We start from the raw sequence: 22,625 nt of genomic DNA, 5'->3' as shown, positions 1-22,625 counted from the left end.
ATGTTGGATTCTAGAATATATCCTTTTTCCTTGTGCCTATTTGAGTTTGTTAGGCTGGGTTGATTACAGAAACAAACCCAGTGACATATATGTGTAAGAAAGAGCTTTATATCAAGAATTAATTGTATATCAGGAAAACATCCCGGTTCACTCCAGCTCCACTCCATAAGTCCAATACGAGTCCATTAGTCCCTCTTCAGATTCATGCAGTGACAAGCAATGAGGCAGAATGCGGGAAGATCACAGGCCGGGGGGGGGGGGGCAGCGCAAAGTCTTATGGATCCAGAAGCATCACAGGGGTCTGGCAGGTCGCAGAGTGGCTCTCCAACAGCAAGGTCAAAGCAAAGAGAGACAGAGACAGAGGTTCTCAAGACCCTCCTTCTGAGAAGGCCACACCCACAAGGAGGTACCATTCGGCTGGGACAAGACTGACACGCTAGACTCCACCTCAACACTTCTATAGATCCAGGGGATATGGAATTATGTAACTACCACACTGAGTTTTACAGTGGTTGCTACACCCAGTGTCTGCAGGCTTCTCGTGCACCTTTTTATATGGGCTCCCAGGATTCCTTTTCCATAGTGAGATCGAAGACTTAGTTGTGGGCTCCAAGGGTGGCTTGGCTTTGAGGCAGTGCCAGTCATGTTGGCACCCAGAGCTGTGAGCAGTTTGAGAGCTTACATAGCAGGTGGCAGGTGACGAGAGTTCAAGGGAGTACAATGTAGCACTCGTCCATGGTTTCTAGCAAAATCTTCCCTCAGAACCCACACATTCCAGGTGTCTGGCTTGGGGTTCAGTGTGTTAGGAGCATGAGGCCCACCATCGACACCAAAATGTTGTGGAATAAAGAAGCCATGAGACCCAAACAAGTCAGGAGAGTGAATTGTCCCCAGAGTGATTCTGACCTCCATCCCTTTCTTGTCCAGAGAGGAAGCTCAGAGACCTGGTGACTATTGCCACCAAGACGTTCCTTCGCCCCCACAAGCTCCTGCTTCTGCTCCAGAGCATTCGCAAGTATTACCCAGACTTGACAGTCATTGTGGCTGATGACAGCAGGAAGCCCCTGAAGATTAATGACAGCCACGTGGAGTATTACACCATGCCCTTTGGGAAGGTATGTTGGTCTAAAACCAGAAGACGCTGGGGTCCCAGGACAAGCTTGTCGCAGAATGAGGTCCTCCCTGGATGGGGCTGCTTCTGCTGTCGTCTTAGGAGGCAGCATCCTGGAGAGGAACAGGGAGCCCCTACGGGTCCCTCAGCTGCCACCAAATCCACAGAAAAGCCAAGTCCCCTTCAAATGTCTGCAACAGAGGGGCAGTTAATCCAGCCTTTCTTCATATTTGGTGTGGAAATGGATTGGGGTCCTTCTAAGTGAGGTGAAGTGAGGTGTCTAACAGTCTAAGCTTCCTGGCAAATCAGACCCAACAGCTCAGGAATATGCCTCCCTATGACACCCTCAAGCAGAAGCTGGGAACTAACTCTCTCTCTCTCTTTCTCTCCCTTCCTCCCTTTCTCTTCACCCTATCTCTGTGTTTTCCTGTCTCCCTCCCCCCTCGTTGACTCTCTGTTTCTCTAAGACACACGCCTTTCTTCAAGGAAACAGGAGGACATGAATAAACTAGATCTTCTAGCCGGTTCTTTTGATAAGAATCACGTCAGGAGCTTGTTCAAGGGTGGATTCTGACTGCCTCTCTGGAGTGGAGATACAGACTCTTAAGCAGCTGGAGTGAACCAAGCCGAAGCCTTGTTCTTGACCTCACTGAACAATGGGTTCACTGGGAGCTTTGGGGGGAAAACCAACCCTGATGTTTTCATCACACCCCATGAACTGCTTCGTTGGTCTGTGTGCAGCCTGGTGTTGGAAATTTGAAAACACCCTCCAGGTGTAATCCGTCAATGGTCAAAGCAACACTCAGTCGCCTTTCCTCCGCAGGGCTGGTTTGCTGGCAGGAACCTGGCCATATCTCAGGTCACCACCAAATATGTTCTCTGGGTGGATGATGACTTTCTCTTCACCAGCAAGACCAAGATTGAGGTGCTGGTGGATGTCCTGGAAAAGACGGAACTAGATGTGGTAAGGGGTGTGGGGGCGGATTCTGGAGTAAGCAGAAAATAAAAATCCAAGCACCCAGCACTGTGGGGGAGGCTGTGGCTGCAATAGCAAATGGAGGGGAGGCAGCCTCGGGGACGGATTTGGATGGTGGGCAACTCCTTCAACGGTATGTCAACCTGCTCTCCATTTGAAAAGATTGAACCCAGCCCTACTGGAAACAATTCTTTTTTTTAAAATCAAACTAACCTCCACTTATACGGCTTGTGCAACTTAAAAAAAATAATTTTATTGGGGGCTCTTAAAGCTCTTAACACAATCCATCCATCGTATCAAGCACATTTGTACATATGTTGCCATCATCCTTTACAAAACATTTTCTTTCTACTTGAGGTCTAGGTATTGGCCTCATTTCCCCCTCTCCAACCCCCCTCCCCATTCCTCCCTCATGTACCCTTGATGATTTATAAATTATTATTATTTTCATGTCTTATACCGACTGTGTCTCCCTTCATCCTCTTTTCGGTTGTTCGTCCCACTGGGAGGTGGTTCTATGGCAATCATTGTGATTGGTTCCTCCTTTCTCCCCCTACTTATGCAACTTTTAAATCCTTGGAAAGGCTTTGAACTTTTTCTTGCACTAACAACAACAAAATATCGTTGAGTCAATTCCAACTTATAAAAGCAAATAAAAGTGGTGGGTTCCAAACCAAAGGCGGATCCATGCAATTTGAAGGACGGTGCTGATGCAGGCTGAAAGCACCGTGGGCCGCTAGAAGAACCAAGGACTTTGTCTTCTCAGAAGTACAGCCAGAATGCTCCTTAAGAGCTAGGAGGGTGAGTCTTTATCTCATGTACTTTGGACATGTTATCAGGAGAGACCAGTCCCCGGCCCCCTTGAACTAACTACAAGCTTTTCTTTCTTGTTGTGTGTTCTTTTGTTTTTTGTCATTGGTTTGCTGTTGTTGTTGTTTTGTTGTACATTGTTGCTTGGTTTTTCTCTGTCTTGTTTTTGTGCATGTCATTATTTCCTCAGATCTGTCTAAATAAGATAGGCTGGATGAACAATCTGGAGCAGAAAACAACAGGACCAACAGTTCCGGGGGGACATGGGAAGGTGGGGGAAGATAGTGGTGTTAACAAACCCAGAGACAAGGGAACATCAAGTGACCCAAATTGGTGCTGAGGAGGGTGTGGGAGTCCTGGTAGGGCATGATCAAGGGTAATGTAACCAAGAGGAATTGCTGAAACCCTGGTAGGGACTGAACATGATAGTGAGACAGAAGGAAAGTCAAGGGAAATAGAGGAAAGAGCAGGGAGGCAAAGGGCATTTATAGAGGTCTAGATAAAGACATGTACATATGCAAATATATTATATAGGAGGATGGGGAAATAGATCTATGTGCATATATTTATAGGTTTAGTATTAAGGTAGCAAAGGGACATTGGTCCTCCACTCAAGTACTCCCTCAGTGCAAGAATACTTTCTTCTATTAAATTGGCATTCTATGATGCTCACCTTCCCGACAAAACCACTGAGGACAAAGTGGGTGAAAGAGCAAATGTGGTGAAGAAAGCTGATGGTGCCTGGCTATCAAAAGAGATAGCATCTGGGGTCTAAAAGGCTTGAAGATAAACAAGGGGCCATCTAGCTCAGAAGCCACAAAGTCCACATGGAAGAAGCACACCAGCCTGTGTGATCATGAGGTGCTGAAGGGATCAGTTATCAGGCATCAAAGAACAAAAGATCATATCATCGTGTTCTCACCTCTATGATACGATCGCTGAAGACAAATGGGTGCATAAGAAAACGTGGTTAAGAAAGCTGATGGTGCTCAGCTATCAAAAGATATAGCGTCTGGGGTCTTAAAGGCTTGAAGGTAAACAAGCGGCCATCTAGCTCAGAAGCAACAAAGCCCACATGGAAGAAGCACACCAGCCTGTATGATCACGAGGTGTTGAAGGGATCAGTTATCAGGCATCATCAGAACAAAAAATCTTACCATAGTGAATGAGCGGGGAGTGCGGAGTGGAGATCCAAAGCCCATTTGTCGGCCACTGGACATCCCCTTACAGAAGGGTCTTGGGGAGGAGATGAGCCAAGCAGGGTGTGATATAGCAACGATGAAAAATACAACTTCCAGGAAGGAAGATCCCTTCAGGACCAATGGTGTGAGTGGCGATACTGGAAGGGTAGAGGGAGAGTGGGTTGGAAAGTGGGGACCGATTACATGTGACCTCCTCCCTGGAGGACAGACAACAGGAAAGTGGGTGAAGGGAGATGTTGGACAGGACAAGATAAAACAAAATAATAATTTATAAATTATCAAGGGTTCATGAGGGAAGGGGCAGCGGGGAGGGAGGGGCAAAATAAGAAGCTGATGCCAGGGACGTAAGTGGAGAGCAAATATTTTGAGAATGATGAGGGCAATGAATGTACAAATGTGCTTTACACAATTGATGTATGTATGAATTGTGATAAGAGTTGTATGAGCCCCTAATAAAACGATTAAAGAGAGAGAGAGAGAGAGAGAGAGAGAGAGAGAGAGAGAGAGAGAGAGAGAGAGACCAGTTCACAGAAAAGGACATCATGGTTGGTGAAGTAGAAGGGCATCAGCAAAAAGATCCTGCACCTGCCCCTCCCCCCAGAAGAATTTATTTCAGAGGAGAGCACTGAAGCTGCAGCTCAGGGAGAGGGACATGTCTGATCAGGGCACATGGGAGAAGATGAAGGGGGAGGAAGAGAGAGTGGAGCACAACCTGGCCCACCAAACCTTGAGGACGATATTGCCACTCAGAGCATCCAATCCACAGAGAAGACTACATGGCCGGCCCCACTATGAGACACCACACCCCTCACTGACCCTTAGCCCTACAGGAGACAACACTGAAGACACAGTGTGGGAATTCTGCCAGATCTGATCCCACCACAACAAGGCAGAACACTAGGGGCATGGAACAGAACAGCAAGGAGAAGGGAGCAACGGAGTCCCCAGGGAATACCAAAAATAGACTCTGGGTCCAGGGCTTGACACCCCATCAGACTTGACCGGAAAACACTCCTAAAGGCCAACAAACAGTCCTTGAACTAACTACAGGCTTTTCTTTTTCATTGTTGTTGTTTTGTTTTCTTTTGTTGCTTTGTTTTGCTCAGTCATGCTTTTGTGCATGTCATTATCTTTGCAGGTCTGTCTAAATAAGATAGGCTGGATGAACAATCTGGAAGAGCAAACAACAGGAATGACGGTTCCGGGGGGACATGGGAGAGGGGGAGGTGGGGGGAAAAGAACTGGTGTTAACAAACCAGGGACAAGGGAACAACAAGTGATCCAACATGGTGGTGAGGAGGGTATAGAGGGCCTGGTAGGGTGTGATCAAGGGTAATGTAACAACACCAAAAAAGAACCAAGCCAAAACAAATTTTTTTAAAAGGGTAATGTAACCGAGAGGAATTACTGAAACCCAAATGAAGACTGAGCATGATAGTGGGATGAGAGGAAAGTAAAAGGAAATAGAGGAAAGAACTAGGAGACAAAGGGCAGTTATCGAGGTCTAAATAAAGGCATGTACATATGTAAACATATTTATATATGAGGATAGGAAGATAGATCTATGTGCATATATTTATAGGTTCAGTATTAAGGAAGCAGATGGACGTTGGGTCTCCACTCAAGTACTCCCTCAACGCAAGAACACTTTGTTCTATTAAACTGGCATTCTATTAAACAGAAATGTGTGCGATCACGAGGTGCCAAAGGGATCAGTTATCAGGCATCAAAGAACAAAACATCATCTCACTGTGTGCTCACCACCCTGATATGATTGCTGAAGACAAATGGGTGCATAAACAAATGTGGTGAAGAAAGCTGATTGTAAAAATGAGGAGCTGATATTAAGGGCTCAATTAGAAGGCAAATGTTTTGAGAATGATGATGGCAACAAAATGTACAAATGTGGTTGACACAATGGATGGATGTATGAATTGTGATGAGAATTGTACAAGCCCCCAATAAAATAATTTTTCTAAAAAGAAAGTTGATTGTGCCCAGCTATCAAAAGACATCTGGGGTCTTAGAGGCTTGAAGGTAAAGAAGCAGCCATCTAGCTCAGAAGCAACAAAGCCCACATGGAAGAAGCACCCCAGCCCTGTGTGTTCAAGCGGTTCCAAAGGGATCAGTTATCAGACACCAAAGAACAAAATATCATATCGTTGTGAGTGGAGGGACTGTGGAGTGGAGACCCAAAGCCCATCTGTAGGCAACTGGACAACCCCTTACGGAAGAGTGGCAGGGAGGAGACAAGCCAGTCAGGATGCAGTGTAGCAACGATGAAACATACAACTTTCCTCTAGTTCCTAAATGCTTCCTCCCCCACCCCCTATCATGATCCCAATTCTACCTTACAAATCTGGCTAGACCAGAGGATGTACACTGGTACAGATAGGAACTGGAAACACAGGGAATCCAGGGCAGATGACCCCTTCAGGACCAGTGGTGAGAGTGGCGATACTGGAAGGGTGTAGGGAGGGTGGGGGAGAAAGGGGGAACTGATTACAAGGATCTACATATAACTCCCTCCCTGGGGGACAGACAACAGAAAAGTGGGTGAAGAGAGACATCGGACATGACAAAATAATAATTTATAAATTATCAAGGGCTCAGGATGGAGGGGTGTGGGGAGGTGTCAGGGGAAGCCAGTCCCTAACACATCATTACGGGTCCAGTAGGCACAATTGTATAGCGATAATAAGTAAAGATCATAGTAAAATTATAGAGAACATGAGAGATAGAAGAGAAGTATTGAAATAAATGGAGTCACATTTCATGGTAGCTTGCTCACCTCAGCCCCACTTGGTGGTCCACGTGGAGGGAGAGAGAGATATTTAATGCGAGCTCAGGTTTTTATATTCTCTGAGGACATGCAAGCCCCCTAATTACAGGTGAAGACATGCGTCACAGGAAGGGATTGTCTTATAGGTAATACAGTAATGGGAGGGGGTGATCTAGGGGTATCCACGCAATAGGAAGAGGAGGGATTGGGGGTATACATGTGGCAAGATGGGAAGATCTTAGATTTAGGATGGCAACTTAACTTTGGATGTCACAGAGCCAGTTTGGCCTGTTCCCTGGCTCAACTGATAGAGACCATTCTTGGTAGGGTGTGAACGCTTGGAGCTAACCTGTTGTAGTCTGGTGACTAACTGCCCTCAGGGAGGATGTCTGTAAGCCTCTGACCTCCCCCCAGAGGGGGGGGGGAATGAGGAGCTGATACCAAGGGCTCAAGTAGAAAGCAAATGTTTTGAGAATGATGAGAGCAACAAATGTAAAAATATTCTTGACACAATGGATGGATGGGTGGGTTGTGATAAGAGTTGTGTGAGCCCCTAATAAAATGATTTTTAAAAAAAGAAGAAGAAGAAGATCCTGGGTGAGGCGGATTGACACTGTGGCCTCCACAAAGAGCTTTCTCTAACCACAGTTGTGAGGTTGGTTCAGAACCAGGCAGTGTTTGGTTGTTGTATATTACTATGAGATGGAACCAGCCAGCAGCACGGAACAACAAGACACTCTTAGGAACAGACCTCGCTTAAAACTTGGTGCCTGCGCGTAACGGAGGGAGAGTTTGAAGGACCGATAGAGTCTCATCCTTATTATAACCAGGTACGATCTGGTAAGATTTCCTGGAAGTGGCAAGAGGAGATTGACTCTGAGTTAGTTTATTGTGCCAACCTGGCCAATAAACACATGTGGGGTTAATTGAAGGGTGGAGAGATAAATGGCTCCGTGTGTGAGACTCGCCTTTCTAGTTCTCGGGTCTCTTGCTTTCTGATGGTCAGACCAGGGTGCAGCTGCCTTTGCAGTTCCCTGCTTCAGCTGGCAAGGCTCACTTCCTGCAAGACATCCCTGAGGAGAAGCCACATGGACCTGCCCTGATGCAGCCCTGGGTGCTGGAGCAGCCGTGTGGAGACCCCTGCCAGTGCTGAGATGCTTACACGTTCACTGACTCGGCTTTCCTCCTGCAGTCGGCATCATTGCATCTGTTTTGTGAGATGGAGGAGGACCTTGTGGATTGGTGTTGGACATATGGGTTAATGTTGGACTTGTGGGCTTGGGCAGCACTGGGTTGGGATGTTTTCTTGATGCGCACTTAACCTTTGTATAAAACTCTCTCTTATACATGAGTGTCTGTGGATTTGTTTTTCTAAAGTACCCAGACTCACACAGATTTCTAATGGTGATTTCTCCGTTGGTAGGTAGGTGGCAGTGTGCTTGGAAACGTCTTCCAGTTTAAACTGTTGCTGGAGCAGAGCAAGGCTGGGGACTGTATTCATCGGCGGACGGGATCTTTCAGGCCCCTGGACAACTTCCCCAACTGTGTGGTGACCAGTGGGGTGGTCAACTTCTTCCTGGCGCACACCGAGCGACTCCAGAGAGTTGGCTTTGATCCTCATCTGCAACGAGTGGCTCACTCAGGTGAGGGGACAGAAGAGCGAGGAAGGGAGCTGGGTTGTGAATTCGTGTTAGAAATGTGTTCTTTCCAAGGGTCGTGTCCCACTGATCATGGTCTCGGGCCCAACCGCAGTGGGTTCCCTTGTCATCCCAACCTAGGGAGCTCAGTCTCTCTGGCGCCCTCCTTCACCCTCTCTGAGACTTTGATGTCTCCCATAAGCTGCCTCTACCTGAGACATGCTTCCTCTTCCTCCACCTCCATTCCTTCCTTCTTTACCCATCCTGCTTTTACCCCTGGAAATATTTTCCCCATTTGATTCCAATGGATGAACTGCCCTCTCTGGTGCCCTTCTCATTTCCCTGGAGTCCATGGTTCTGTCCACTTGAAAAGGACACCTGTGTGTCTCTCTGAGTCTGTGTCCATAGATCATCTGCCTGAGAAATGGGCTTGCTTATTTCCTTCCCAGAGTTAAGGGTGTGGATCCTACCTGGAGCCGGACCTCCCCGGGCTCTCTGGCTGAAGCTCAGATATCTTAGTTGTGCCCTCGTTTCCTTGCAGAGTTCTTCATTGATGGGCTGGGCACCCTGTTGGTGGGGTCCTGCCCCGAAGTGGTTATGGGTCATCAGGCTCATTTTACTGCAGTGGACTCGGAGGATATAGCCCTGGAGAAGACCTACAGTTCATACCGGGCCAACACCAATGCCCAGGTCCAGTTCAAGCTGGCTCTCTACTACTTCAAGAACCGTCTGAAGTGCTCTACGTAAAGGTGCCTGGATATAGAAAGGCACTGGACTGGCTGGTTGTGGCTATCTAGAACAGCGAGACAAGGGTTAGGGTTACAAAAAAAAATTGGACTACAGAGAAGATGAGCATCGCATTTGAACCAAATGGTGGGAAGGGACAAATGCATCACAGGTCAGACTTCAGAGCACACTTGGAGTTAAAGGACTCGATAGTAACTGTTTGGGGGTCTTGTTACCAGAAGCACCAAGCAAAAGTTAAAGGTCACTAAAAATGGACCAGCCACTAGCCGAGGCAATGGAGACTGTCCCAATTAGTGTCTGTTGTGTGGCGCTTTATCACTGACAAACCACTTGCTCACACAGTATTTCGCACGATCTCATGTGCTGTCTCATAGAAGCGTCTGTGGGGGATTGGCATCCACGCTGGGAAGAATGGTGGACGGGTGGTTTTGTGCACATTTTATCACGATGAGATCATCTTGAGTATCACTCTCATTGACACACTTTGATTTGATTTGGTCCCACCTTGTGGGCTCAAAAACTGTGACTCATCCAGATTCTTCTCTTGAAGTTGTAACCTGGTTCGGTTGAGCCCAGTAATGGAATTGGGCAGCCAGGGTCAGCAGACCAGGCGAGGGAGATGCCAAGTCCAGAGTCTACTAGATGGAAGGGAATCAGGCACACAGCAAGGAGGAGGAGAGTCCTGGGGACCATCCCGCTGGGCACTAGCATAAAGGCTTCCCTGGCATCAGACATGCCACCGCAGTGACACTTGGCACCTGTGCTAAGGTGTCATGATGAATGAGCATCACTGAGGTTGAAAGCACACACACAATTCCAAGGACTTGAGACCAGTTGCTGACCATGCAACAATCACATCATCTACCACGTGGAGCTGTCACATGTTGCTGAGGAAGGCTCTTTCTGGTCCACTGGCGGCCAGCAGGTTTCCCTAGTGCTCCTCTCGTCCCTCCTTTGTGGTTTCTACTTACCATGGTGTTCCCTGGAGATCCCGATTGGAGATGGCGTAGGAGAGTGCAGCATTTCTGAAAGAGCATTCTGTGAGATACATGCTTTAAAATAATATTTTATTGAGTGTTGGGCAAGAGTTTACAAGCAAGCAGTTTCCATTTGGTCATTTCCACCCAAATTGTTCAGTGACCTTAGTTACGCTAACCTGAGTCAACGTTTCTTTCATTGTACTTCCTTCATTACCTCTGCAGTCCTCTAGCTTCTCTGTCCACGTCTCTTCTTACCTCTGCCTTAGCGTAATTGTTGACCTGTTGGTCTCATATTGATGGCTTCTTAGTAAGACACCAAGATTATAGGCACTATCCTTGATTTTGTGCACCACTCTGCTAATTCACTAAAGGGTACTCTCCGGGGAAAGGCTCAGTTCTGGGTTTCAAAGGTGTCTCACTGTTTCAGTGGGTCTGGATTTTTAAAAACAATAATAATAGTTGAGTTCTACTGTATATTTTCTAGCCAGGACCATTTTTGTGACCTTGGTCAGAATGGTCATTGGTGGAAGCTGGGCACCATCTAGCTCTTCTGGTCTCGGGATAGAAGAGATTGTGGCTCAATGGATTTATTTCTTCTCCGAGCTTTTGGTTACCTTACTGTTTTGCTCATGGTGAGCACAGACCCATAGTCATATCCTAGACTGCCACTCATAAGCTTTTAAGACCCCAGATACTACTCATGTCTGATAGGATGGAAATCACTTTTGTGAACCACATGATGCCCATTGACTGAGTCGGCCCATGAGACCATGGTCCTAACTTGTCAAGTGCAGAAAACCAGTCTTGGAAGGTGCTTGTTTTTGCCAGAAGAACATCTGTATTTGTGTCCTCAGTGACTATTTGTTTTCACCCATATATCTGTATTTATATACACCTACAGATGCTTCTATCTGCTCTCTCCAATGACCTACCTGTGCCTACCTGGACATCAGTATGCGTGTACCCAGCCTATGTGCTTAAACATTCATTTTACGTTGGTTGTGCTGTGCTCATTACATCCATATTCAGTGCCATTTTTCCGATTACCAAAAATTAGCAAGTCTCTAAGGACCCCTGGTGGGACCATGGGCTACTCATTAGGCCACTAACTCAAAGGTTGGCAGTTCAAACCCACCGGCCTTTTGCAGCTGAAAGATGAAGCGGTTGACATCTGTAAAGTTTTACAGCCTCGGAAACCCTATTGAATTGTTCTACTCTGTCCTCGGGGCTACTCGCCGGAATCCACTTTTCTCCAGGAGGATGGTCTGCACTGTCTCCCAAAGTGGGTGATACCACCCCCTGAGGGGGCCTGAAAAAGCAGGCACCTGCCCCTTCTCCTGGATTATGGGCTATGGTGACAATGTTTTTCATTGCCAGGGGGGATGCTGAGTAATTTTTTTTCATGTTGTCTATTCACATTTTTATATAATCATTTATCATTTTCTTTATTTTCTATTGGGAGTTGATATACATCATTCCATAATTCAGTCACATCAAGCAGCATTGTACACCTGCTACCACAATAGAATAATGTCTTTTCATTGATCTAAAGTCTACGTCCCCTGCTCCATCCTTTCCTTGGTGGCCACCAATGATCACTGATCTCATTATACTTATCTATTATCATTTTATAAAATGATTACTGTCTTTTGTGTAAAAGAGAGATCATAACACTCTATGCCCTGATATGCCTGCCTCAACTCAGGTGTGCCTTCAGATTCATCTATGTTGTATTGTGCTTCATGAGCTCATAATAATTCTTTATGATTGCATGGTATTTCGCTGTTTGTTTTCATTGTACCCTAATTGATCATCTACTCATTCATTGACGGGCACTTTGATTTTTCCATTTATTTGTTATTATGAATAAAGCAACAGTGAACATAGATTTGCCTATGTCTGTATGTGTCATTATTTCTGTGGGGATAGATAATAATAAAACTTCATGAAAAAAATGAGTGGTTAAATAATTTTGAAAAACAGTTCATACTCTTGAAAGTCACACTGCATATGAGCATATTAAGGGTTCTGAGACTCCTTCAATAAAACAAAAACTAAAGCCTAGCACTTTAATCCAATATTTCCAAGTTATGGATATAAATTGGCACTCACCCTTGTATTTGTTCAAACAGAATTACAGATGTGAGATCCAGAGCCATCAGAAATGGACCAATCACTAGCGAGGGTAATGAGGACTATTTATAGCGATTATCACTTTATTGTCTAAAGATTGCGGTTAAAGCCTTTGCTGCTTTAACTAACGGTGCAGAATCACTTATGCATAAAGGCACCTGCGGTTTACACACAACACCATCGCTGTACAGGGAAGCCCCCCGGACGGTTCCACGCAGCAGTGCCTTTAACCCAGCCAGAAGGGTCCAGTCTAGATCTCATGCTTCAGAGAACCCTCATCTCATAGACATGTGTATGTACTGATGAACACACGTGACTCGGAGCTGGCCAGAATGACATGTAGCCCTAAAGTATGTGGACAGCTTTGACGCGCAGGTTAGTTTGACCGTTGAAAGTGCGTAGGTGAGAGAAAAGAAAAATTGCTCCCTTGGTCCTATTCCTCCACTCTGGTAGCATCAATGCAGCAGATCTTGCCTAGTGCTTAGTATGGATTTGCTTCCTTTGCTCTCTGTTTCAGTTCATGGTCCCCAAAGAGCTGGGAAACAAGCGTGGCTGTCACAGCAACTGCCCGCGGCAGTTTAAGAACGGTTAAAAATAGGAGAAGGTTTGCGCTTCTCTTGAATTGCTGTAGATGTTGTAGGCCGAGGCATGTCATGAAGAAAGTGTGAAGTGACTCCCTTGCACTGGCAACTAGATGGGCATGGAAGGCTAAAATCATAAATTTTATTTTTATAAAAAGATTCAGATTTGGTTAAATTTTCAGAATTTAAATTTAGAGTGTGTTTATTGAAATGACTTTGAATTTGATATTTGTTGGTTATCATTCATCTTGATATCTAAAAGAAAGTCACTTTTAAAGCCACCTGCAAGGCCGGCAGTTCTAACCCACCAGGCGCTTGGAGGAAGAGAGTCGAGTCTTTCTCCTCCCATAAAGATTTGCAGAGGGCCCACTGTACTCTGTCCCCGAGTCCCGCCCTCAACACCCCCCAGCGGAGGCCATCTTCCTTCTGCCAGCGAGATAAGCTAAAAAGGCTAACTGAAGCATGTCCCTTTGTTGCTTAAACACCTGCAAAAGCTTCCTATTTCCTTAGGATGAAAAAGAAAGTCCTGTACTAAACTCACAGGAGCCCTTGGTGTAGTGATTACACCCCGGGCTGCTAACCACAAGGTCAGCAGTTCTAACCCACCAGGCATTCCTTGGAAGAAAGAGGAGACTGTCTCCTCCTCTAAGGGGTTATGGCCTCAGAAACCCACAGGAGCAGTTCTACTCTGCCCTCTAGGCTCGCTGGGAGGTGGAATCAAGCCAGTGGCAGTGGTTTTGTGTTTGTTGTTTTCATTGTTGTTATTATTACTTTTGAGGGCTGGTTCATGAGATAAGAAGCTGGCTTCCGAATGTAAACCAACAGATTGCTTCTTTTCTTGGCGGTCATTTGTACGGTTTAACTTTTGGCTGTGAACTGGGGGAAGGTTTACAGGGCGGACCAGCTTTCTGTTCGACAATTTAAACACAATTTGTTCCCGTTGGCCATGAAAATCTCACTAATGCAATGCCACTTACCCCACTTTCTCCCTGTGTTTCCTGTTGCCATCCGCCTTCATCCCTACCTTCTGAACCTTGTCCTTGGGCCAACGCTGCCTTTTATCCTCTCAAATGGTTGAAGGTTCTGAGGTGTGTGGCCCTCACTAGCGTGGTTCGCCTCATAGACCTGGGTATTGTTTGGCTGAAAATTAAGCCACGTGGGTGAGTTCATTTCCCAACCGGAAGAGTGATTACGTACCACAGTCTTGGGTTTCCATCGATCTCTATTAGACCAGCAAACCTGGGGTTTTTTTATGATCTTGAGTTGCGTCCCACATTTTTCTCCCACTCTATCCGGCACCTTCTGATAAGATCCTTTCCCACGCAGTCGGTAGGGGTAGCCAGGCACCATCTCGTTCCTTTGGCCTCAGGGCCATGGCAACTGGTGCTCACGTGGTTCATTAGCCCAGTGGGCTAAATCTTCCATTTTCTTCACTCATCTTTCCTCCAGACAGACAGAGGCCAGCAGGTGCACTTTAGATGATCTTTCAAGACTCCAGTTGCTACCCACCGACTACCTCTGGCAGAGCCTGGAACCCCACGCTTCATGACCCTGTGGAGGCTGCGTCTGTTCCCGAAGAAGTCATGGATGGCACCTTTGGGGTGGCATGCACTGAGGATTTATGTTCAAGGAAACCAGTTATGCCTGCCTGGGGGAAATGACCTAGTCTCTCCCTTTGTCCCAGATAGCTAGAGGCTCTCTGATGTTACCATCGCCATGTGATTTTTCCTGGAGTTCTGTTTCCTCCAAGAAGTGCGTGCTACAGCACCAGCCATAGATACTAGGGAGTCAAAGATGAGCAGGGCCTGGTCCCTGGTCCCTAAGGAATCCATCGCCCAGCCCAAAGGGTCTAAGAGAGATAGAAGAGACTGAGTCCTAGGGCAATGCTTCCACTTTCCCCAAGTGATGACAAAATCCTTTGAGGTAATCTTTTGAGATAATCCCATGAGGAATGGAGTGGGTGGGTGGGGGTGCCTTTGAGTTGGTCTGCTTTGAGAGTAGGTTTTTGAAGATGGGAAGGGAGAGAAGGTGGAGGGAGCTACAGGGGAAAGGTGAGAAAATGGAAGTAAAGAAAAGTTGGAGTCCTACTGTGTGTCTCAAAGCATATAATCATGACCACTGGAAATTCTATAGAAGCTTTTTAAAAATTATTATTCTATAGAAGCTTTTAAAAATGTTTTTCCTCCCCCAAAAAACAAAAACCATTTTATTAGCACATGATCCACATATCATATAAATCAATCACATCAAGAATAGTTAGTGTAGAGTGGAGACTCAAAGCCCATCTGTAGGCAACTGGACACCCCCTTACTGAAGGGTCACGGGGAGGAGACAAGCCAGTCAGGTTTCAGGGTAGCAACGATGATAAAACTTTCCTCTGCTTCTTAAATGCTTACTCCCCCCACTATCATGATCTCAATTCTACCTTACAAATCTGGCCAGAGGACGTACATTGGTACAGATAGGAACTGGAAACTCAGGGAATCCAGGACAGATGACCCCTTCAGGACCAGTGGTGAGAATGGCGATACCTGGAGGGTGGAGGGAAGGTGGGGAACCGATTACAAGGATCTACATATAACCTCCTCCCTGGGGGATGAACAACAGAAAAGTGGGTGAAGGGAGACATCGGACAGTATAAGATATGACAAAATAATAATAATTTATAAATTATCAAGGGTTCATGAGGGAAGGGGGAGGAGGGAGGGAAGGGGGAAAATGAGGAGCTGATATTAAGGGCTCAAGTAGAAAGCAAATGTTTTGAGAATGATGATAGCAACACATGTACAAATGTGCTTGACACAATGGATGGATGGATGGATGGATGGATGGATGGATGGATGGATGGATGGATTGTGATAAGAGTTGTACGAGCTCCCAATAAAATGATTTTTAAAAAGAAGAGTTAGTTGTACAATCATCACCACAATCAACTTTGGAACATTTTCTTCTGTCTTGTACTCATCGTTATTAGCTCCCCTTCTTTTTTTTTAAATCATTTTATTGGGGGCTCATACAACTCTTATCACAATCCATACATACATCAATTGTGTAAAGCACATTTGTACATTCATTGCCCTCATCATTCTCAAAACATTTGCTCTCCACCTAAGCCCCTGGCATCAATTAGCTCCCCTTCTATAGAAGCCTTTGAAAACGTAATTTTTAAATCATTTTATTGAGGGGCTCTTACAAAGCTTATGCCGATCCATCATTCAATTGTGTTAAGCACAGTTGTACATATGTTGCCATCAACATTTCCAAAACATTTTCTTTCTACTTGAGCCCTTGGTATCAGCTCCTCTTTTTCCCTCCCCCTCCCCAAACTTCCTGAATCCTTGATCAGTTATATATGATTGCCACTATTTCCTGTCTTACACTGTCTGTTGTCACCCTTCACCCACGATTTCCATTTGTCCCCCTGTGGAGTGGGTTATATATCCAACCTTGTGATGGGTTCCCCTTCTCCCCCTTCCCCGCCCCCCCATCCCCCTACCCTCATGATATCACTAATCCCACTACTACTCCTGAGCATTTTATTTGTCCTGAATTCCATGTGTACTAATGTGCATACGTCCATCTAGCCAGATTTGTAAGGTAAAACTGGGTCATGGTAGTGAGGTGGGAGGAAGCATTCAGGAACAGCAGTTCTCAACCTGTGGGTCTTGACCCCTTTGGGGGTCAAATGACTCTTTCACAGGGGTCACCTAAGATCATATTTCCGATGGCCTTAGGAAATGAGGCACTGCTCCTGTCTGTATGCATCTCCGGGCTGGTGTGCCACATACAGATATGCCCACATGTGGGGGCACCACCACACGAGGACCTGTATTGGAGCTGCAGCTTTAGGAAGGTTGCGAGCCACTGCTCTAGAGGAGTGCTGGGTTTCCTTGGTGCTATACTGCACTCTAGTTGACTGTTCCCTTCCTTGTAACCCTTCTGTGGGGGAATGTCCAATTGTCTACAGAAAGGCTTTGGGTCTCCAATCCAACGCCCTCATTCACATGCATAAAATTGTTTTGGATCTTTTGATACCTGATCCCATCAACATCTCATGATCACACAGGCTGGTGTGCTTACTTTATGTGGGCTAATTTGCTTCCCTGCTAGATGGCTGGGAACCCATGGCTTAAGACCCTAGATGCTATATCTTTTGATAGCCGGGCACCATCTGCTCTCTTCACCACATTTGCTCTTGCACCCATTTTGTCTTCAGTGATGGTGTTGGGAAGGTATCAAAGAGTGCCAGATTTTTAGAACAAAGTGTTCTTGTGTTTAGGGAGGCCTTGAGTAGAGGCCCAAAGTCCGTCTGCAATGAATACTTTAACACATAAATACGTGTACATTGGCCTCTATCCCTTTCATTATAAATATATTCACTATATACAAGCCTATAGTTATACCTCTATAAATAGCTTCTGATTCCTATTTCTTTCCCCTATTTCCTCTCATCTTCCTCCTGTCCCACTAGCATGCTCACCCTCCACTCCTCAGCTCTCAGTAATTCCTCTTGGATACATTGCATTTGATCAAACCTCACTGGGCTTCCTCACCATCATTTTTAGATCTCTTGTTGTTCCCTCATCCCTGAGTTTGAAAATGTAATTTCTAAGTATTCTCCTTCATAGTCCCTTTGGAGCCCTTTATAAGAAGGAAATAGAGGGGAGAACTGAGACCCAGAGGCACTAAAGCCACTGACTCCAGCCTTCATGGAAAACTCACACACTGCAGTCAGGTTGATTCCAAGTCTCAGGGACCCTAGAAGACAGAGTAGAACTGCTCCTTAGGTGCGAGGGGAATCCAGCCCCTAGCTAACATCATCATGGGTCCGGAAGGCGCAATTTTACAGCAATAATAAGTAAAGATTATAGTAAAGTCATAAAGAGCATGAGAAAGAGAAATAATGGAGTCAGACACATTTCAAAGTAGCATGCTCATCTCAGCCTCACTTGGTGGTCCACGTGGAGAGAGAGATATTTAATGCTAACCAAGGCTTTTATATTCTGTGGGGACATGCAAGCCCCCTCATTACAGGTGAAGGCATACATCACTGGAAAGGGTTGTGCTATATATAGGTAATAGAGTAATGGGAGGGGGGTGATCTAGGGGTATCCACACAATACAAAGACAAGGGATTGGGGGTATACATGTGGCAAGATGGGCAGATCCTAGATTCAGAATGGCAGCCTAACTTTGGATGTCACCGAGCATGTTTGACCTGTTCCCTGGCTCAACTATAGAAACCATTATCAGGAGGGTGTGAACTCCACCTACAGGGACCAAATCAATGACTGCAAGCCTTTAGGGAGAAATAGCCCATTGTCCTTAGCAGTGGGGGGCGGGCTACCATAGTCTGGTGACTGACTGACTTTAGGGAGGATGTCTTTAAGCATCTGACCTCCCCCATATGCTAGCAAGAAGTCTCTCATGTTTGGCATGTCTTTGGGGGAGACAAAGCTGGGGAAAAGTCTCTTTACAATCCCACACCAAGACTTTGTGACTCTTTACTGGAGCAGACAGTCTTCTCTTTCTCTCATGGAGTAGCTGGTAGTTTTGAACTGACAACGTTGTGGTTAGCAGCCCAACACGTAACACAGTACACCACGAGGACTCCTAGCCTTATCAAGGGACAACCTTATCTCCTCAAGAGGAACTCAAGGGGAGATGGTTTTGTTTCTCAAAATGGAACATCTTGAACGTTTCTCCAGGGAAAACCCCAAACAACTCGCTGCTATCGAGCTGATTCCGACTCATAGCAACAATATACAAGAGGTATATTTAAAAGGGAAAAGAAAACACAACATTTTAAAAGCAGTACAGAAAAACAGCAAGGCCCACATACACTTACTCCTCAGAGATCGTTGTCATCAAATCCTTTTCGAGTTTGAGCCAAGCACACAACTGAAGTGGACCCTGGGCACCATAGGCATCAAAAGAAACTTACTGGAAAGATTTCAGATCGCTAATCATCCCTCGCTGGCAACTGGCTCTCTGATTCACATCCACCCTGTAGGACAGAGAACTGCCCATGAGGTCTCTAAGGCTGTAAACCTCTATAAATGCAAGCGACCACATCGCTCTCCTGAGCAGTGCAAAGAATCCAAAAGCAAACCGAGTTGCGTATGACTCAAGAGTGTCCCTGAAGGGTCCGTAGGGAGAACTATGCCTGTGGATTTCTAAGAGTCTCTCTCTTTATGGGAGTAGAAAGCCTCATCTTGCTCCCTGAAAGCACCTGATGGTTTCAAGCTGCTGACCTTGTGGTTAGCAGCCCAACTTGTAACCACACACCGCCTGGGCTCCTCTGAGGAGTGACAGGCAGAGTGAAACCACTGACTGTTGGTCGTTGGTTGAGTGTTGTCATTAACTACTGCACCATCAGAATAGCATCAGAGACAGACTGAGAAATCAAACTCAGAAAAATGGCCAAGAATAGGGGTGGGGGCGGATAGGCAGTCAGGGCCCAGCCAATGTCAGGATATGAGATGGTCTGGTTATAACATCATTTCTACTGCCAGTGGACATGCGATGACTGCCCCCATGCCCTTAGGACAGCCATTTCCCACAGCAGTACAGGTTCTATCCAAACGGACTCTTTCTGGGCATCCATCTCTTTGGATTAGAAGTCCAGCCAACCAAGCTTAGGATGTTTCAGAGACGCAGACCTACTGTGATGAGGAACTATATAGAGATGGATGCCCTAAGGAATAGAGTTCAGATGTCACACAGCAGATAAACAGCAAATGTTTGTCACTGTCCCAGTGGGGGGAGGGGGGGACCTACAAGTCTGTTAAAAATTTAAAACAAAGAATGTATTACAGCAAAAAGAGCATGGTGCGAAAGAAGAAAACAGAGTCCCAAAGCTTTTGACAAGGAGCTGCAGCTACAGAGGCTACTAAAGGCAAGACCGAAGGGGAGGGGTCGCTGGGGGCCAGTTCTGATTGGGAGACGTTACAAAGATGCTGCAGGCGGCAGAATGTTGGGCAATCATTTTTGCAGTTGACCACTATTGCCAAAAGGGGACTTGGGCTGACGAGCTGTGGCTGCCTATAAGCTTCCTGGAATCATCGTTAAAAGGACTCCAAGGACAGCGCAGGTGGATATTAAAAAAGGTCACAGGCGTTTCGTTAGGATGGTCTAATGGGGGCGCTTAGCCAATACAGTCACGTGTTTAACCGGATGCCCCACACCTGCTTGCGCTGAATAAGCTCTCCTTGAACATGGGCCACAACTTTGAAAGTGGGTAAGTCCGCAATTTTTTTCTGTAGAAGTAATTTATTTAAAGGTGCACGATAAAACGCTTATAGTTATCAGGAGGTACTGTCGAACAAAGTTGTTTTCAAAAACACAAAACAGAGCTCCTCGGGACAAGGAGAAATTTGGCCTTGATCTTAAGCCGGAATTTTAGTTAGGTCCAGAGCCTTAATTTTTAAATGCTCTTCCTTGTCACACGTGCATATAGCATCTCTGTGGAATTTGGTTTACAGTCTAAGAAATAGAGTTGCTGAGCCAAACGCCGCGTAAAATGTTAGTTTTCACGCCCACATTATGAGAGTCCGGCTCTCTTAGTATCCGGCAGGCCGGGGTGGGGAGAAGGGAAATCATGTTCCATTGTTTCACCGGGATTTCTTTTATAGGGAGCAAGTGAAAGTCCTATTTATAGGTCGGGGGTATTTTTGCATTTCCTGCCCAAGTTCTGCTGGAAAGGTGAGGTGAGGACGCTTTCCCGCCAGCCCCCAGCCACGTGGAACGCTAGACCCCGGCGCAGGTGGGGCGCACTCCAAGCCGCGCAGGCCCCAGCGCCCCGAAAGGGCCTTGAACCAGTGTCCCCCCGCGTGCCAGTCTGAGTCTCTGCCCGCGTGGCCAAGGCGTTCCTGCTAGAGACCTTTCCGGAAAATAAACCAGTGCGAAGCCCCGGCCCAGGGCGCGGAGCCTCCGGTTCTGAGACCGCCCGCCGGTCTTCTCCAGACCCCGGTCCGGCGCGGTCCACGGGCTCCGCCCGGCAGAGAGCGCTCCCGCCAGCCCGGCCCGGCCTCCCGGCCGCCTCCCTCGGGTGCCCGCCAGGTCCCAGCGGGGAGACTCCGGAAGCGGCGGGAAGAGATGACGCCCCCGAGGCCGGGAACGGCTGGGATGCCAGGGATGCGGAAGCCCTCGGTCCCCTGCTTCCGCCCACCGGGCTGGCCTCGGTCTCAGGGCCCTGGACCCGGCCGCGGCCAACCGGGCAGCCGGGCCGCTTTCGAAACCAGTTCCTCCCGCTCTGCGCCTTGAGAAGGGCTCCCGGCCGCCTAGAGCAGCCAGCGGGTCCCATGGTGTAATGGTTAGCACTCTGGACTTTGAATCCAGCGATCCGAGTTCAAATCTCGGTGGGACCTCACCGCCCTTTTGGTCTCGCAATTCGTGTTTTGGGAGTCGCCGAGGGCAGCGGCCATCCTGGCCTCGGAGGGTGTCCCGCTGACCGCTCCAACAGCGGCTTAAGGTCGCTCGCCCACGAAACTTTCATTTAGGGGCCACCCTGGGAGTAACGATGCGCATGCGCGAGAGTTGGGGCGGAGAAAATAATTGTGTTGATGGGAGATTGAGCGGAGCGAACGTGACTTTACCCCGGAGGAAACAGCCGGAAAATCCCGAAAGATTCCGAGGATCCTGCCGGAAGCAACGGCGGTCTTTCCAAGGCCCGCGCCTCTCCGAGAGCGCCCGGGAATCCTTCTCGGCTATTGGCGAATACGAGACTCGGCTTCTCCGTGAGCGCCAATGAAATGGCGCGGCAGACGCCGAGGGGCGGGGTAAAGGGGCACGCGTGGTTCTGATTGGTCGAGGAAATAGCCGGCTCTGGGAAGGGTGCGGTTGGCGTGTCTTTGGAGGCGAGCGGACGGCTGGTCTCGGTTGTCGGTTACGCGGGCAGTGAGGTTGTCGGCGTGTTTTAGTCAGGAAACAAGATCCCTTCGTCCAGTTCGTCTCGACAGCCTCTCGGGGTCTCTGCTGCCGGTTTGTCACCTGTCGACGGGGAGAAATGCGGGGTTCACCAACCAGGCTGAACACATCTCGATTAATGAGGCGGCCCGGGATCGGTGTCTGGGGTGTCTGGGGTGTGAGCGGTTTGCGGGAAGGCGTGTCCCGCTGGGATAGTGTGGAGGAGATGCTCGGAGTGTTACCTGCTCCTCTGGGATACGTGACCAGGGAATCCGCTGACGCACCTCCGATCTCCCTGCAGGGTGATTGGCGCTGCTCCCGCACCTTTGGGAGGGTGCCATGGAGACAGGGTTCGCTCACTTCTCCTCCCCACCCACCCCACACTTGAATGGATCGGTGTGCCTGAGACTTGTTCTACCACAAATGAAAGCGTGTTACCAACCATACACTAGGATTTCCTGTAAAGAGCTAGTCTGTACCCTCCACAGGAGCGAGAGGCGAACCTAACTGGGAAATCAGGGGAGGGAGCATCCGCTTTGCAGAGGGGCACTGGTATTTCTGTTGGTGAGTATGGTGGGTAAATGGGAAGGAACAACCTCACCTTGGGAAGGGATGCCCAGCAAGTATAGGGAACCAAAGGGGGAAATCAACCCGATGTTATGTTCCTGGGTAGACACTACAAATATGTGTCTACCCAACCCTTGGTGAACCATGTCATGGACTAAGCACCGTGATGACCTTAGACACTGGCCTTACAGG

General features: G+C 47.4%; 1 protein-coding gene and 1 non-coding gene across 2 annotated transcripts in view; both read left to right on the top strand.

Moving 5' to 3' along the window:
• B4GALNT2 (beta-1,4-N-acetyl-galactosaminyltransferase 2 (SID blood group)) overlaps nucleotides 1–9,265 on the top strand; it is a gene marked incomplete at its 5' end in the record, with an annotated part of 46,817 nt that extends 37,552 nt beyond the window's left edge. The window contains 4 exons of the mRNA XM_075559305.1: nucleotides 928–1,115; nucleotides 1,935–2,075; nucleotides 8,305–8,524; nucleotides 9,060–9,265. Of these exons, the coding sequence (XP_075415420.1) occupies nucleotides 928–1,115; nucleotides 1,935–2,075; nucleotides 8,305–8,524; nucleotides 9,060–9,265 (755 nt within the window). The remainder of the gene's footprint in view (nucleotides 1–927; nucleotides 1,116–1,934; nucleotides 2,076–8,304; nucleotides 8,525–9,059) is intronic.
• Nucleotides 9,266–21,256: 11,991 nt separating this feature from the next.
• TRNAQ-UUG (transfer RNA glutamine (anticodon UUG)) lies at nucleotides 21,257–21,328 on the top strand. The gene has a single exon. It is a non-coding gene; the product is annotated as a tRNA-Gln (tRNA).
• Nucleotides 21,329–22,625: the final 1,297 nt, after the last annotated feature.

This window comes from Tenrec ecaudatus, chromosome 10 (assembly GCF_050624435.1).
Source record: "Tenrec ecaudatus isolate mTenEca1 chromosome 10, mTenEca1.hap1, whole genome shotgun sequence".
Taxonomy (NCBI): Eukaryota; Metazoa; Chordata; class Mammalia; order Afrosoricida; family Tenrecidae; genus Tenrec; species Tenrec ecaudatus.
This window is presented reverse-complemented; position numbering and strand designations above follow the sequence as displayed.